We start from the raw sequence: 15,681 nt of genomic DNA on the forward strand, positions 1-15,681 counted from the left end.
CCATATATATAGACACCTGATTAATAATAATACAAAGTCGTTATCTTTCAGTGGTGGAGACATGAGATATTTATTCATCTCTTCCTCTCGCTATTGGCAAAATGTACTCCAAATTTTTATCTCACTACTGGTTTCCTATACTATTAACCAGAAAAATACATAGATACCCAGCAATACATGTAAATATCAGAAATTTCCAGAAAACCAGAATTAACCAGAAAAATACCCAATTTAAGAAAATTATATTAAACTAAGCTCATCTAAGCATCAACAAATGTGTAGAACCTAATCTCGTTGATGTTTTTGTGATGCTTTGCCTTCACGATTCCAGAAATTTTCTTGGTTTAAAGCAAAAAGAGTACATGAGGGTACATACTAAACCTTAGAAATCACTGCTATAGCAGTTGAAATATAAATTCTCAACAAATAAACTACTAATGAAAAAAAAAAACATAATAAATGCTAGGAATAGTGCTAAACTTCAAATGAGAGTTCTGTTTGTCCCTTTGAAGCATAAATTATTTTTCTCTATTTTGTTTTTACTAAGTCCCGAACATGATGAGAAACAGTAAAATTTGATTTTTTGCAAAATTGAAGAGTTTTTGGGTACAGGTGAACAAAGTTTTCGAAATAAAAAAATTGGAGGAGAAAGAGAAACACAGAGAGAGATTCTAAATCCTCACAGAGGAGATCTATAGGATGCGATTTTTCTCATGTAACTTTTATTTTCACTTATTTGTTTTTCTATTAATTGGAGTGAGAGAAAAAAAAATGTAAGGACAAAATAGACATTTACAGAGAAAAAATTTTCTCAGCTCTTATTATCTCAAAAGATGATCTCAGTATAGCACTCCCCAATTTCAAAGGGCGCAGGAACAACTAACTCTTTTCTTTGAATAAAGCCGCCGTAGCTTTGAATTGGAGTCTTTGGAATTCAACCAAAGGAAGTTTCTTCCCATCATCTTGTTATTAATGTAAGGCCCCATGAAAAGGACAAGTGAAAATTTGAAAGTAGTCAGTTCACACTTGTTATTACTTTAAAATAACAACATGTGCAAATTTGAAAGTAGTCATAGGAGAATTTCTTATGTCCATAATTTTTTAAAATAATCATTTTCTTCATAGAAAAATATCATAATATGTAATATCTCAATAAAAACTTTTAAAAAAATTATTTTAAAAACTATTGATAAATATCCGTTCATTTAAAAATCTAATCTTCTCAGTTTCACCTTTGCTTAGAGTGGGAAAAATGGCACCGCGGAGCCGGCTTCGTCACAGAACGGCACGGCACACGTGTAAGTTACGTATTGTGATTATTTTTTGAAACTTTGGCACGGCATGGCACGTCACGTGAAAGATCTAGTCACGGCATGACACGTAGTCATGCGAGTCACGTGTAATTAGGACCATTAGATATTGATTAAATGGTGAATCTTAAATAAACTAACTTAAGTTATGATTAAAGTCACGCGAGGTATGTTTGAGAACGGCGTGACCATTCGCGTGCTGTGACCATCCCTTGATATTTTAGTTACGACACGTGAAAAATTAACTTGGCCACGGCACGACATGGCATGAGACCAAAGTCACGGCGTGTTAATCACAGCACGGCAGATGACGTTTTTTCCACTGTGTGACCTGTCTAAAAGTGTTATAAGTAATGGCATCATACTCATGCCCATTAGTAATGACATCAGATTTGCACTGCCCATGTAATGTAAGAGTGGTATAGGTCATGAGTCATGATATCAGGCTCATGAGTCATGCCCCTTAGAATTCATGTCATGTAGAACTCCAATGCCTTCAATTTTGATCTTTCTTCCAAAGCCCATATATTAAGAGCTTACGACCATTAGAAATTGGCTATTTTGAAAGTTTAGAAATTCTCCCATTATTATATAATTAGCACACTATAACCCGATTTCGCTTTCGACATTGATTGGATTGGCCTAAATGATTATTGTCAAGTTGCACACTTGCACTCATCAATGACAAATTATTTTTATTTTTTATTTAAAGTTGAGCTACCAGCGCGTGAAAAAAGACAAAGTTCACGGATGTGATTAATTCACCAATAAAAAATTATTCTTTTTTTATTCTTTTTCGTAAATAATTCCATTCGAAATTTGGGGACATATCTGAGTAAAGCTCTGTTCTCTCATTCTTTCTATCTCTGTTTTCCAAATTAAGTTGCTCTTCACCAATACAGCAAAAAAAAAAAAAAAAAAAAAAAGATATGTACAGAAAATTTACCTTGATCTTGTTACTCACATTCGGTTTCTCTCCAATTTTTTGCGCCGCAGCTACAAGTAGCAATCTCCTTCTCAGAGGATCTTCTCTCTCTGTAGAGGATTCCTCAAATGTCCTAGTCTCTCAAAATGGTACCTTCTCATGCGGCTTTCATGAAGTCGGCATCAACTCCTTCACCTTCTCAATTTGGTTTTCGAAATCATATAAGAAAACCATCGCATGGAGCGCAAATCGCAACAGCCCCGTCAATGGCAAAGGATCGCAGGTTGTGTTTCACAAGGATGGGAATATGGTACTAATGGATTATGACGGGGAGGTTGTTTGGAGCACCAACACAGGTGGATCCGGTGCAAATCATGCTGAGCTATTGGAAAATGGAAATCTTGTTATTATGGATAATGGTGGCAAATATCTCTGGCAAAGTTTTCATAATCCTACCGATACGTTGTTACCCGGTCAATCAATCACATTGAGTACAAAACTCATATCGGCAAACTTATCTCTAAATTCCTCGAGTCATTATGTTTGTCGGTATAATGATGAAAACATGGTATCATTGATTTACGAAGATGCGGAGCTTTCTGCTGTCTATTGGCCACCACCTGGTACTAATTCATGGAGTAACAATAGATGGTCGTCTAATAGCACCCGATATGGGGTCCTTGATGACCACGGGTACTTCAAATCAAGTGATAACCTCACATTTTATGCTTCTGATTTTAAAGAAGAGGGTATTAAAAGGCGGCTAACACTAGACTATGATGGTAATTTAAGGCTGTACAGTCTAGATGAGAGAAACGGTAGTTGGTCTGTTTCATGGCAAGCCTTTTCTCAACAGTGCTTAGTTCACGGGTTATGCGGTAAGACTGGGATTTGTGTGTATTCACCAAAACCATCCTGTTCGTGCCCACCGGGCTATGAGAAGAGAGATTCGAGCGATTGGAGTAAAGGTTGCAAGCCCACGTTTAGTTTTAGTTGTGCCGAAAAAATGAAACTTGTAATGCTTCCACAAACCGACTTTTGGGGTTCCGACTACTACTTTGTTCAGGGTATCTCTGTTAATGAATGCAGAATGAAATGCAGAAGAGATTGCTCGTGTGTCGGTTTACAGTACATGAAATCAATTCGGGCATGTATCCTCAAATCTTCACTTTATAATGGCAACACCTATCCCGGCCACTGGGGTACTATATATCTTAAAGTTCCCGTGACCATGAATGTGCTCAGAAGTTCCATACCACAATCAGGGCTTGAAGTACCAGCGGTGCACAATCCGTCATGCAATGGGAGTCATGATGTTACAGAACATTTATCCAAGACAAAAAGCAAGGGAAGTGCAGTGTTCCTATATTTGTTAAGTTTTGCTCTGGCAATTTTGATCATAGAGGCTCTGTTTATTACTATAGGATGGTGCTTTATGTTTAGAAAGGAGGTCGGACCAATTGAAGCTTTGGATGGCTACAAGAAAATGACCAATAATTTTCAGAGGTACACTTACAAAGAATTGGTGAAGGCAACTAAGAATTTCAAAGATGAGATTGGCAGGGGAGGATCTGGAGTTGTCTACAAGGGAATATTAGACGATGAGAGATTGGTAGCTGTAAAAAAATTGGATGTTGTGACACAAGGAGAAGAAGAGTTCCAAGCCGAACTAAGCGTAATAGGTCGCATTAATCATATGAACCTCGTACAAGTTTGTGGTTTTTGCTCTGAAGGGCCACACAGGATCTTGGTCTCTGAGTACGTAGAAAACGGGTCATTGGATAAAATCCTGTTCGATGAGGCGCAAGATGGTAACATTTTTCTGGGCTGGCACGAAAGATACAAGATCGCAACTGGAGTCACAAAAGGGTTAGCGTATCTTCACCACGAGTGCCTTGAATGGGTTTTGCACTGTGATGTGAAACCCGGGAACATACTACTAGATGCCGATCACGAGCCGAAGATAGCAGACTTTGGTTTGGCCAAGTTGTTAAATAGGGGCAGTCCCAACCATGAGATGTCACAAATCCGAGGAACAAGGGGGTATATTGCTCCCGAATGGGCATTCAATCTTCCGATAACGGCAAAAGCCGATGTCTATAGTTTTGGTGTTGTGCTTCTAGAGCTGGTCACCGGCGTGAGTGTTTCTAATATGGCAACAGTCGTTGGAGATGAGAGAGATGTCCGTATGAGAGATCTCATTGAGACAGCAAAGAAAAAATCAAATGGAGATGAGCCGAATTGGGTTTCGGGTTTTGTGGATACCCGATTAGAGATGAATTTTGACTGCTCACAGGCAGCAGCAATGGTAAAGTTGGCTGTCTCTTGCATGGAAGAGGAGCGCAGTAAGAGGCCAAGCATGAGCGGTGCATTACAAATTCTCCTTTCCTTAAATTAGCAATGTATATAGTACTTTATTAATTTCTGTACCGACAAATTGGTGTCATGTATCAATAACAATCTTTAATATATAAAAGGCTATCTTCATGAATAAAGAGTCGGACACATTCTCATCAATTCAGGTTTTTCTGATAAAAATGGTACATTAAATTCATTTTTTTAACTCAATACTCTCCGGGTATTCGGAACTCCTGTAACTTAAAATTAATTGTGAATTAATTCATTCAGTCTTCATTTTATATATACTTTCATTGTGGTAGTAAATTAACCTGAAGAGATGGTGGGCCAAAATCAAGAGGTGGGCCAGAATTGATTCCCAACAACCATACAACGTGTCAATGTGTTTGGATGGTTCAAATCGGATGTGATCAGATAAACCAAATTTAGGTAGCAAGTTCCTTTCTATAGTGTTATTACAAACAGGCTGGACTCTGCAAAGGGGATTGAACAATTTAATCCCTTAATTAGTACACTAATACATGATACAACCACATTATCATTTTTCGGCTTTTTTTAGTTTTTATTTTTATAAAATGCTTATTATAATGTTTGTTTAAAAAAGTATGGCACACTTACGTTTACTGTATGAATCTTTTTATTCGTGTGAGTAAGAGTACTTAACATGTCGGTACCCTCACAGTTGTTCTTGTTAGTAATAATGATATCTTTGAAAATAACAATTTCTATCGGTTTATTCTCGACAATAATTATTTTTTACACACGTGGATAAAATAAATTATTGTAGATGTGTTATTATGTTGTATACCAAACATTTGCATAAAAATCTTTTCGCATTAAAATAAGTAAGATTATTCTACAATTTCTTTATATTATCTGAAATTATCGGTAATTGTTTTTTTTTTCATAGTAGCGAAAGTGGATTTATTTATTTGATAATATTTTGAGAATCGGTACTAGTTTTGATGACTGCGAATGGAAAATTAGTAATTCAACATAACAAAAGTATCAATAAATATATAAAAAAATGTAACTTCTCGCACTTCAAAAGTTTTAAAACAGTATACGTTACTTCTATGATATAACCCATCAATTCAATGTAAAAATAACAAATAATTAAATATTTTTGAAATTAATATAAGTAACACCTATACAACTTAATTAAGCAGAGAGACCCTTTACCATATCTCAAGTCAGCTGTGCAAACAACCTTAAATGAACTGAATGTTACAAACACAACTTATGTTCCATTAGCAACGGCTTTCTCCTTTTCTTTTGGCTTTTTTCATTCGTTCTTCACCTAAATTTTGATTAGAAAATAAAGTTGTTTATCAACATGTACAACTTAATTATAAATTTAATTAATGAATAAGACTGATTTTGGTAGAATTAAAACTTCCTCCAAAATCTAAATAATAATGTCTGCTCCTTCTTTTGTTACGTTGATTTCCTCTAATATTTAATTTTAAAATTTTATTATATTCAATTGTGTTGGATTATTTTTCTTTAACTCTAAAACAAACATTACTTTTAAACTTTTAAAATGATCGGAGTTGTTGCAAAATACCATCTTAAATAAGAACACAACATGAATAAGATAATCAATTATGCGTGATTTAGTCACACAAAATTTACTTCTATGTTCAGTAGGAACATCATGCGAATTGAGACTTTTTTGACATGAGATAAAAAAAACTGTAATTAACAAAATAAAACATAATGCGAGAGCCCACAGATGTGGACCGTATGTCACTTTCTTGTAAATTTGTATTGAAACAATATTTACTAAATAAATTGTTTGGTTGATCACAAAATAATGCACGCCATGCAGCCTTCTTTTGCTCTTACTGGTGGGCCTAATTAATATAAACTGGGCTCTCTCTCAGGTTCCCTTCTTTTCCAGCTTATTAGTTACCAGATTTCCAATATCGACCTTATTCAGAGTAAGGGCTAAGGAGGGCAGAGTGAATATCTTAATTGAATTATTGATATATATATCATATAATGTCGACATATACTTTAGGAGAGTAGAGGGTAAATATATAATATCATTAATTATGTTAAATAGGAAGAGGAAAAAAAAAAAGACAGAAAAAAGCGCCTAGAGTTGCAGGATAGATTCACCCACCAAGCTAAAGCATCTCCAATGGAGGAGAAATGTATTTAATATCTCCAACAGTCCTCTCCATTATTGTTACTTTTTAATTGGATGCATATGAAATAAACTTCATGATGTCTCTTTTCAGTGAATCAAATATGTATAGTCTAAATTGACATGTATGACAATGGAGCATGGTCAGGTAATCGAATTGTTGTATTCTGAAGGAGTTCCCAGACTTCCAGTCACCTCTGAAATTACATTAACACCCCTCTTCATTTTCTGTTAGACATTGCAAAGAAAGTATTATGAATATTTTGTAAGACTGAGCAGAAATACACCCTCTTTGCTATCTTGTGTATTTTTCTTTCTTATTCTGTCCTGTTTTGCTTTTATGTGAACCGAGGCAAACCGGAGTTTTTGCATGATCAACCTGCACATGTAATCATTAACAATTACTGGGTTTAACTTCTATCAAATGTATTGTATTTGTTGCATATATGATCTTCCAAAGACATGCAATGTATAAATTTATCCTAAAAAAATAATTTCATCAATTTCTTAGGTTATAACTGATGTAAAATCAAAATCTCCATTGGAAGCGAAAACTAGCCTTTGATCTAGTGACAAAGGCAATATTCTCTGTGTAAATGGTTATAGATTTGAAACTCAGATGGTCAGGTAATCGAATAGTTGCGTAACTTTACCTCCAACCTGTACTAAAAAAATATCTCCATTGGAAGTGGCAATTTGCAAAAAATTTGCAGTTTACTGGTTGGACTGATTTTAAAGTTGTTGTTGCTTTTGAACATTTTCTCAGTCTTCTAACTGAGTATGGTGTTGTAATTAATTGTTTCAGCAATGCAATGGGCTTATATAGCCTCTATTAAATTTTTTTTTTTATTTGAGTATGTCAATATCTTGTTGGATGCTTGGAGTATCTCAAGAAGCTTCAAGCATATATTTTGTCCTCAAGAACTGATTGAATTGAACACAATTTTGGAAATTATAATCTATAGAAGAACAATGATACATTTTTACTTGGGAACCTTTTGCTTTGAGACTATTATTAGACCATAAGGTGGTACGGGCCATTATTAGGACATTTCGGCCCATGACCGATCAGTTTTCAAATCGAACATGTGTTTCTTTTATTCTCTAGAAAAACATAAAACTTCCCGATAATTTACTTCCGTCGAAGTACCACTGATGATACAATCAGGGGTGAAGCAGAATTTAGAATTTTCATCAAGGGCAAAAAAAATATCGAATCGGATTTAAATAGTTTATCGGATTTAAACTCATTAACTAATTGGATACTCGATAAAAAAATAATGTTTTGATTTATATTTTTCAATGCTCTGATTTGTCATTTCTAATGTTTTAACTTAAAATTCTAATTACGAATCATAATTAAAAAAAATTATTTTGATTTTAACTCTAAATTTAACTCGAATTACAAATCAAACACTAATACGGGAGCAAAAAATTTCTAGGGAGGGGACCACTAAAACTCGAAATCCAAGGGGAGCGGTTGCCCCTCCTAGTCTATGCTGGGTCCGCCCCTGGATACAATAGCTGGACTCTATTTATATAATTTTCTATATTGGTTTAGACATTTTAAATAATGTTTTTTTTTTGAGAAAAGGTTTCTGTCCACTGAGTTTTGTCCACCATCTGTCCACAACCTTATCCAACTTCCATTCTAACTGTCGGTCCCCCACTTTCTTCTAACGAGCTCTCTTTCTCATCTCTCTTTCTCTCTTCTTTCTCTCTTTCTCATCTCTCTTTCTCTCTCCTTTCTCTCTTTCTGATCTCTCTTTCTCTCTTCATTCTCTCTTTCTGATCTCTCTTTCTCTCTTCTCTCTTCTCTCTTTCTCTCTTCTTTCAATTGAATATCTCTTTCTCTCTTCTTTCTCTCTTTCTGATCTCTCTTTCTCTCACAGAAACAAAAGTTTCGATCTCTCTTTCTCTCTTTCTGATCTCTCATTCCCCTTATTCGATCCAGATCTACACGACACCGCCTATGACAAGATGAAGAAGGCGCTGGTGTTGAAGTCCATTAGCGACAAAGGAAGGGATGGGAATAAGACTTCCATCAATAAAGCGGCTACCAGTATCATTGGGAGCACATAGATATCCACATACTCAAGGTTACACTTATTCTTATAATTTTCTGTAGATTTATGATATTTTGACAAATTTCTTTCTGAAATATTACGATTTTGTGATTTTCCAGTTTAGATTTGCGATTTTGATATTTTAAAAATGTGAAGTACATTTTTTGTAGGATTTGTTATTTAAGTTACAGCATTGAATAATGAATTTTACAGTATTGGTGCATATTGAAAGTTTCTGGATGTTTGAAAATTTGAATGACATTTTTTATAAGATTTGTTATTTAAGTTACAGCATTGAATGATGAATTTTACAGTATTGGTGCATATTGAAAGTTTCTGGATGTTTGAAAATTTGAATGACATTTTTTATAAGATTTGTTATTTAAGTTACAGCGTTGAATGATGAATTTTACAAGATTGGTGCAAGTGAAATGACACTTTTTCTTTATGTTTTGAAAATTGTTATTATATTATTTTAAGCAATGTCCTAACAGCAAGGTCCTAACACTGATCCTTTTCAAGCAAGGTCCTAACAGCGCCAAACGGGTGGCAGCGACGGAGTACGAGCATACGACAGGTGGGGGCAGAGACTGGATTTGCTCTTGCTACTGGTACTAATACTTACAAGAGGGAAGTTAGGGCTGAAACTGGAGGGTTGCTTTTCGGGGCAAGAAAGGAGGTAGAATTGATCTACACAGCTTTGATTTTGCCGTTAAAGATCAAATCGCGGTATGAATCCGAATCCGGATTTGATCTACACGTCCTTTGATAGATTTATATATGTCTCAAGGTAATTAAATGCAGTTCTTTTCTCTTTTGATCAAACCGATTTTGAATTTTGATTTTCCTAATTAATGCATAGGTGACAAACGAAGAGGAACAGCAGCCTCAATCATTGATTTCCCTTCATCAATTTGTTGTTTGTTTTACCTGTGCTCTTCATGAATTTTTGAGTTCAATGGGATTGGAGATCTATTTTTAATCGTGTCTGGTAAATTTACTACAAATTTCGAAAGATTTTCAAGTTTGATTACATTGCACAATCGTCTCTGGTAATTTTCAAGTAGTAGCAGCTCAATTGTCTATGGTAATTTTACATGATACATGGAGTAATTTGATACATTAAGTAATTTTACTTTACTGGATATATGAAGTAATTTTACAGGATACGTGAAGTAAATTTACAGGATACATGAAGTAATTTGATATATTAAGTAATTTTACTAGATATATGAAGTAATTTTACTAGATATATGAAGTAATTTTGCATGATACATTAAGTAATTTGATATATGAAGTAATTTTACTGGATATATAAGTAATTTTACATGATATATGAAGCAATTTTACTTTACTGGATACATGAAGTAATTTTACAGTATACAGGAAGTAATTTGATATATGAAGTAATTTTACTGGATATATGAAGTAATTTTACTTTACTTGATACATCATTGATTTTGATTTGAATGTTTTTGATAGTTTGTTTTGTAGTTGGTTGAAATGGTTCTGAGTGTCATGCAATTTGAGACGCCTGTCAAGGATAAATGGTTCTTCATTAATCCTTATTTGTCTGTAAGTATCTTTTTATTTTTGCTGTTGAAATACTTGAGTACTCTTTAATGCGTTTTATTTTGTATGATACAGGTTTGTATGCATGATTACACTGCATATGCTTTTCAGTTAGGTAAATAACTTGTAATATTATTTTGTAATTCTTATTTGTTATAAATCGAATTTGTTTCATTGTTTATTTTATTATTATGCAGAATGACATCTCAAAAGAACGTGTTGTTCTTGTGATGAGGCTTCTTATTCATCCGAACAATGAACACATGAGGTTTTTAATGTAAAAGTTATTTGTCCATAGTTTTTTTTTTGTTGCTATTATGCTATTCTGAATGTTGCGGTGAATATTTTTATCTTGTGTTGAACAGATGTTGTTTGTGGTGAACAGATTTTGTGTGATGATGGATGTATGTATAGATTTAGCAATTTTATAGTATACATGGTATTATTTTATGGTTTATATTTTGCAATTTTACAGTATACATGATTGTTTGCAGGTTGTAGTTTAAACTGAAATGTAGTATTTTTTACATTTTTTACATTTTACAGTATAGACAATTCAATTGAAAATTTACAGTATTATTTGAAAATTTTACAGTATACAAGATTCAATTTTACAATATATATTTTACAGTATACAAGATTCAATTTTACAATATACAAGATTCAATTGTAAATTTTACTATGTAGAAGATTCAATTTTACAGTATACAAGATTCAATTTTACAATATACAAGATTCAATTGTAAATTTTACTATGTAGAAGATTCAATTTTACAGTATACAAGATTCAATTGAAAATTTTACTGTATACAAGATTCAATTTTACAGTATACAAGATTCAATTTTACAATATACAAAATTCAATTTTACAATATACAAGATTCAACCCAGTGCAGACGCTAATAACTCTAACTTCCAATAACCGCTAATAACTAACTCTAACTGCCAATAACTTCCTATAACTGCAATTTCCGAAAGTACAGTTTGAAAGTACATTTATTTTGTCATGTTGTGCAAGTTGGAATCTTTTTCTAACTATCATGGGACCACTTCAAATAGTTGCTGGATGTTTTGTGATTAACTGATATTTTTTATGTGATATATTGTATAATTATACAGCATGTAGAAGTAATTTTACAGTATTCGCGCAAGTCAAAGCTGTGGACAAATGGTAGACAAAAGGCTGTGGACAATTAGACGCTTCCTTTTTTTTTTTCTAAATATATCTCTGAATATAATGAATAAATTGATTTTAACTCTATTTACACGCTGTCTCTAGTACCCATATATAGCTGTCACATTAAATTGTTTTTTTTTTTAAAAAAAAAAAAACTTGTTTACACTTTAATTATAACGACATCCCTCAAATATATAACCTCTTACACCCTCAAGGCCCTCTACCCAGCTTCTAACCCAATTGCAAATATGTTAGTATCTCCTCATGCACTGCACTAATGTGAGAAAAATTTCAGTTGAGTGCTCTCTGTTTTTTTTTTTTTTTTTTTTTAATCATGCCTTAGATGCAGCTGGTTGTTTATGAGATTCATACAAAATTGATATAAACAATTCAAATCTCATTCTACCAGGTCAGATACCAAACAGGATATGGATTCTTGTTGACAACAATATTTGACCGATGTCTGTTAACAACATGAGCCACTGGATTCCTGACTCCTGGGCAAGTCTTCCACCCGACCTACTTCTTTCCATCGCGAACCGTCTCGATATCACCACCTTCATCCGACTCTCTGCAGTGTGCATTTCCTGGGCCTCCACAATTCGGCCTTGCCTCCCTTCCTTTCCTCCCTTCTGTCGTGACCAACCCATCCCGTGGTTGTTGTGCTCTGCTCAGACATCCGATACCGGCCCCAACCACAGTGAACTCACCTTTTATGATCTGAGCACTGCCGCCTATTACTCTGTACGGATTCCAATCCCCTCCCTCTGCGGCCACCAATGGCTAGGCTCTTACAAGGGATGGCTTGTGACCCTCGACAAGGAACTCCAGTTCCACCTAATCAAGCCTCTTACGGGCGCCCATGTCCTTCTCCCCTCCAATGGCATAGAAAAGGAGCACCCAAAGAAAGTACTTTTGTGCCATCGTCCCGACAACACCAGTGAATTGCAAGCTTTTTGTCTTACCCAACGGGGGAGATTATTCTCTACGAAGCTTGGAGATGAGAGTTGGACTCGGATGAATTGCAATAATTGTTTCTATCCCAACACACCTTATGAGGATATCGCTATATATCAAGGGAAATTATATGCTGTTTCAACGTATGTTCTCTCTTGCTGGAACCCCCGAAGCTCTTCTGCCGAGCACTTAATTGCCTGCTCTGACCAATACTCGAGGTGGACAAGGTACCTCCTAGAGTGGAACAGTGAACTTGTCATGCTGATGATAGGCAAGAATGAAAGTATTAGTTTGGAAAATCACGCACCAAAGCTAGCAAAATTGTATAAACTTAAGCTTACATATTATGTCTGCTCGTATAGCCATGTTAGAAGTTTAAAAAATGATGCTTTGTTTTTCGGTGACAATGGTTCCTATGTGGTGTCAAGTTCCTGTCATGATGATATACAACGGAATTGCATTTATTTTACTGATCAAGTCCAGCGCTGCTTTCATGATGCTCAAACATCTCATTCAAACCATAATTTTGGAGTTTTTGACTATGGGAAACGGACTTACACACCATGCTGTCCGCAAGATTCTCCTATGCATTTGACCTCACCGATTTGGTTCTGGCCTTGCTAATTTATATATGAAGACCGACACGGTAAGTTAGATCATCTCTTTCAGTCCTCGGCTGGAATATACTGTTAATTGGTCATATATGTAGCCTCTAATCTGATCCATTTACAAAGTGGTATGCATTAATGTTATCTTAGGAAATAGGACCAGAATACTATTGGCTAGAATATACTGTTGATATGATGTTTTTTTCCAAACGATATGTAGCTATAATTTTTTTGAAACGGTAGATGGTAGTACCCAATGAATTTTATCATTCTTCTTGAGCTAGATGCATGAGCATAGAAAAATAAGTTATTTATGAAATGGTAGACGAAGTATTCTGATTACAAATAAATGAAACTAGATTACTCTCTGAATTGCATTTCGTTTGCAAAATTAATTTAAGACTAATTTGAAAAAACGTGAACGACGTACTGGTGCGTATTAATTTGCTGGTATAATTCCCCACCTTCTTCGCTTGTTCCTTGATTGTTATTAATTCTTACACAAATCTTATTTTTCTACTAAATATAGCATTCTATGCAATACTTTCTGCTCTAACAGAAGTTTCTTTTTCTTTGTAGGTTATACCATTATTTAAGCAAAATTGGGTTTGCTCAACCAAAAATATACGGCTCTATCTTACTGATTTCTTTATCATTCCACTGTTTATCTTTTCTTTTTTTTTTCTTTTTCTTTTCTTTTTTCCTTTCCTTTTTTGGGTGGTATTTAGGGACCGTGTGACTCCAAATATATTAATATTTTATTTGTTTTGGTCTCAAACATGTTAGCTTTAAATAATAAATTCACACCGTTAAAACCATGAAATGCCAATGCGAACCAGAGCTCAGAACCTACCAGCCATAGCTTTGGCAACCAAGGCCAACGGTTAATACAGTCATTATGTGTCCATCCCTCAGTAATTTCTGCGTATACTGAAATTTATCAATTGCGGCCTAAAAGGTACGATTTACCAGAAAAGATTCTTGCTAGCATGCACATACCACAAAAGGTACGAGTTGCCACTAATTGAGGCCTGGTTAGACAAGCTACTCTCAAAGTGAAAGGATTGTTGAGAATAACAACTAACAACTTGACAATTAAGACCACTTACCCAAGGATCAAGTAATACTGAAATATAGTAGCTGCAATAGGAATAGTTAATATGAACTTAATCTCACAAACACTTGATTGGAGAAATACTGGCAGAAATAGAGAAGATGAGATCTCTGGAGTATCTTGACCACCAATTGAATAATCTTTCAGGAAGAACAACCACCTCACTTAGGATTTTCATCGAACACCTTAAGTGCAAACCGCTTTGGTACCAGTTGCAGCGACCCATCTAATATTAGTCATTACAATTTTTTTAAGATGGAGCAAATGAAGGGAGGATTGTTGTGTTGCAACTTGAAATAAAGAGCTAAAGCGTTATTTGTCAACTGGGTTTGCAGAACATAGTAGCCTTTTTACTAACGTAACTTTCACTTGTAACGGCCATCAATTAGTTTCAGTACAAGCGCAACACAAGGCATAGGGTAAATTGATGATAAATTGGATACTATTACGGCACAATTTTAGGTTAACGCAAAATTCGGTTATCGGTTTGTTGCAGCGCAATAAATTTAGGAAAATAAGAGAAATAAAAAAGCTGACAAATTGTACCTAGAAGAAATATGTGGTTTGGAGAAAAACCAGGCGAGACCAACAGGAGGGTTCTGAGTTCGGATCTGGCGCAACATACTTTCGTGCTGCATTGGGTTCATCCGAGGAGGAAGCAGTTCCGGCCAGGCCCGCTGCGGCGCCTCCGACTCCGGATGGGGCGAAAGAGCTGACATCACCGCATGAGCGAATGGTATTGGCAATGGAGTTAGGCGGTGAATTCGTATCGTCTGCAGTCTGTACTTAATGAAGAATGAATCTGGACCGTCCCATCTGTGTTGGCACGAATATTTAAGGACCCCGTGCGTTCCATCTCTGTCCGGTTGGACGCGGATCCTTAAGGATTTTCGTGGATAATTGCGTTTATAATATAACTTAAATGAGCCGTGACAATTGCTTGATGTTACCATTATCCTTCAAAATTTGAACGCGTAAACCATACAATAAATTAAACCAAATCAACGTGCTAAACAAATGTTGTAGTCAGTCAATTAAAGCGGCCATGTCGTCACGGGCAGAGCTACGTTTAATGAGGGCAGGCAATTGCCTGATCAGATGTAGGTTGTTCGACAACAAAGGATTAAATCTCCTTAAGGCTTAATTCACTTCTTTTAGTTTTTTTAGCTGTTTAATCCTACCGAACACCGGTTCCTTAGCGCGGATTAAAATCACCTTCTTTAACTTCCTTTTACTTGGATCTTAATCTTCTGTTCGAACTTTAAGGCACTCATACTTCTTCTTTTAGCTTTCTTAATCTTTACCTACGGATTAAGACAATTCAAAATTGATTTCTTAACCTTCCTTAAGCTCTTAATCCTTCACTTTTAATTCTTTGTTGCCGAACGACGCCATTAATATAAGCCCGGCCGGTGAATATGATTATATGAATATGGATTGTT

General features: G+C 35.0%; 2 protein-coding genes across 2 annotated transcripts; both read left to right on the plus strand.

The window, feature by feature from the left end:
- The first annotated feature begins 2,132 nt into the window (after positions 1-2,132).
- On the plus strand, positions 2,133-4,730 carry LOC144545054 (putative receptor protein kinase ZmPK1). The gene has a single exon (XM_078293606.1). It carries the CDS (start codon positions 2,240-2,242, stop codon positions 4,631-4,633), a length of 2,394 nt encoding a protein of 797 aa, XP_078149732.1. The 5' UTR covers positions 2,133-2,239; the 3' UTR covers positions 4,634-4,730.
- A 7,289-nt stretch (positions 4,731-12,019) lies between these two features.
- On the plus strand, positions 12,020-13,141 carry LOC144544781 (F-box protein At2g05970-like). The gene has a single exon (XM_078293337.1). It carries the CDS (start codon positions 12,020-12,022, stop codon positions 13,139-13,141), a length of 1,122 nt encoding a protein of 373 aa, XP_078149463.1.
- The last annotated feature ends 2,540 nt before the right edge of the window (positions 13,142-15,681 follow it).

Source organism: Carex rostrata, chromosome 27, assembly GCF_964058835.1.
Source record: "Carex rostrata chromosome 27, lpCarRost1.2, whole genome shotgun sequence".
Lineage (NCBI taxonomy): Eukaryota > Viridiplantae > Streptophyta > Magnoliopsida > Poales > Cyperaceae > Carex > Carex rostrata.

Coding starts and splice junctions, on each gene's coding strand:
- LOC144545054 (XM_078293606.1), top strand. CDS start 2,240: ATGTACAGAAAATTTACCTTGATCTTGTTACTCACATTCGGTTTCTCT.
- LOC144544781 (XM_078293337.1), top strand. CDS start 12,020: ATGTCTGTTAACAACATGAGCCACTGGATTCCTGACTCCTGGGCAAGT.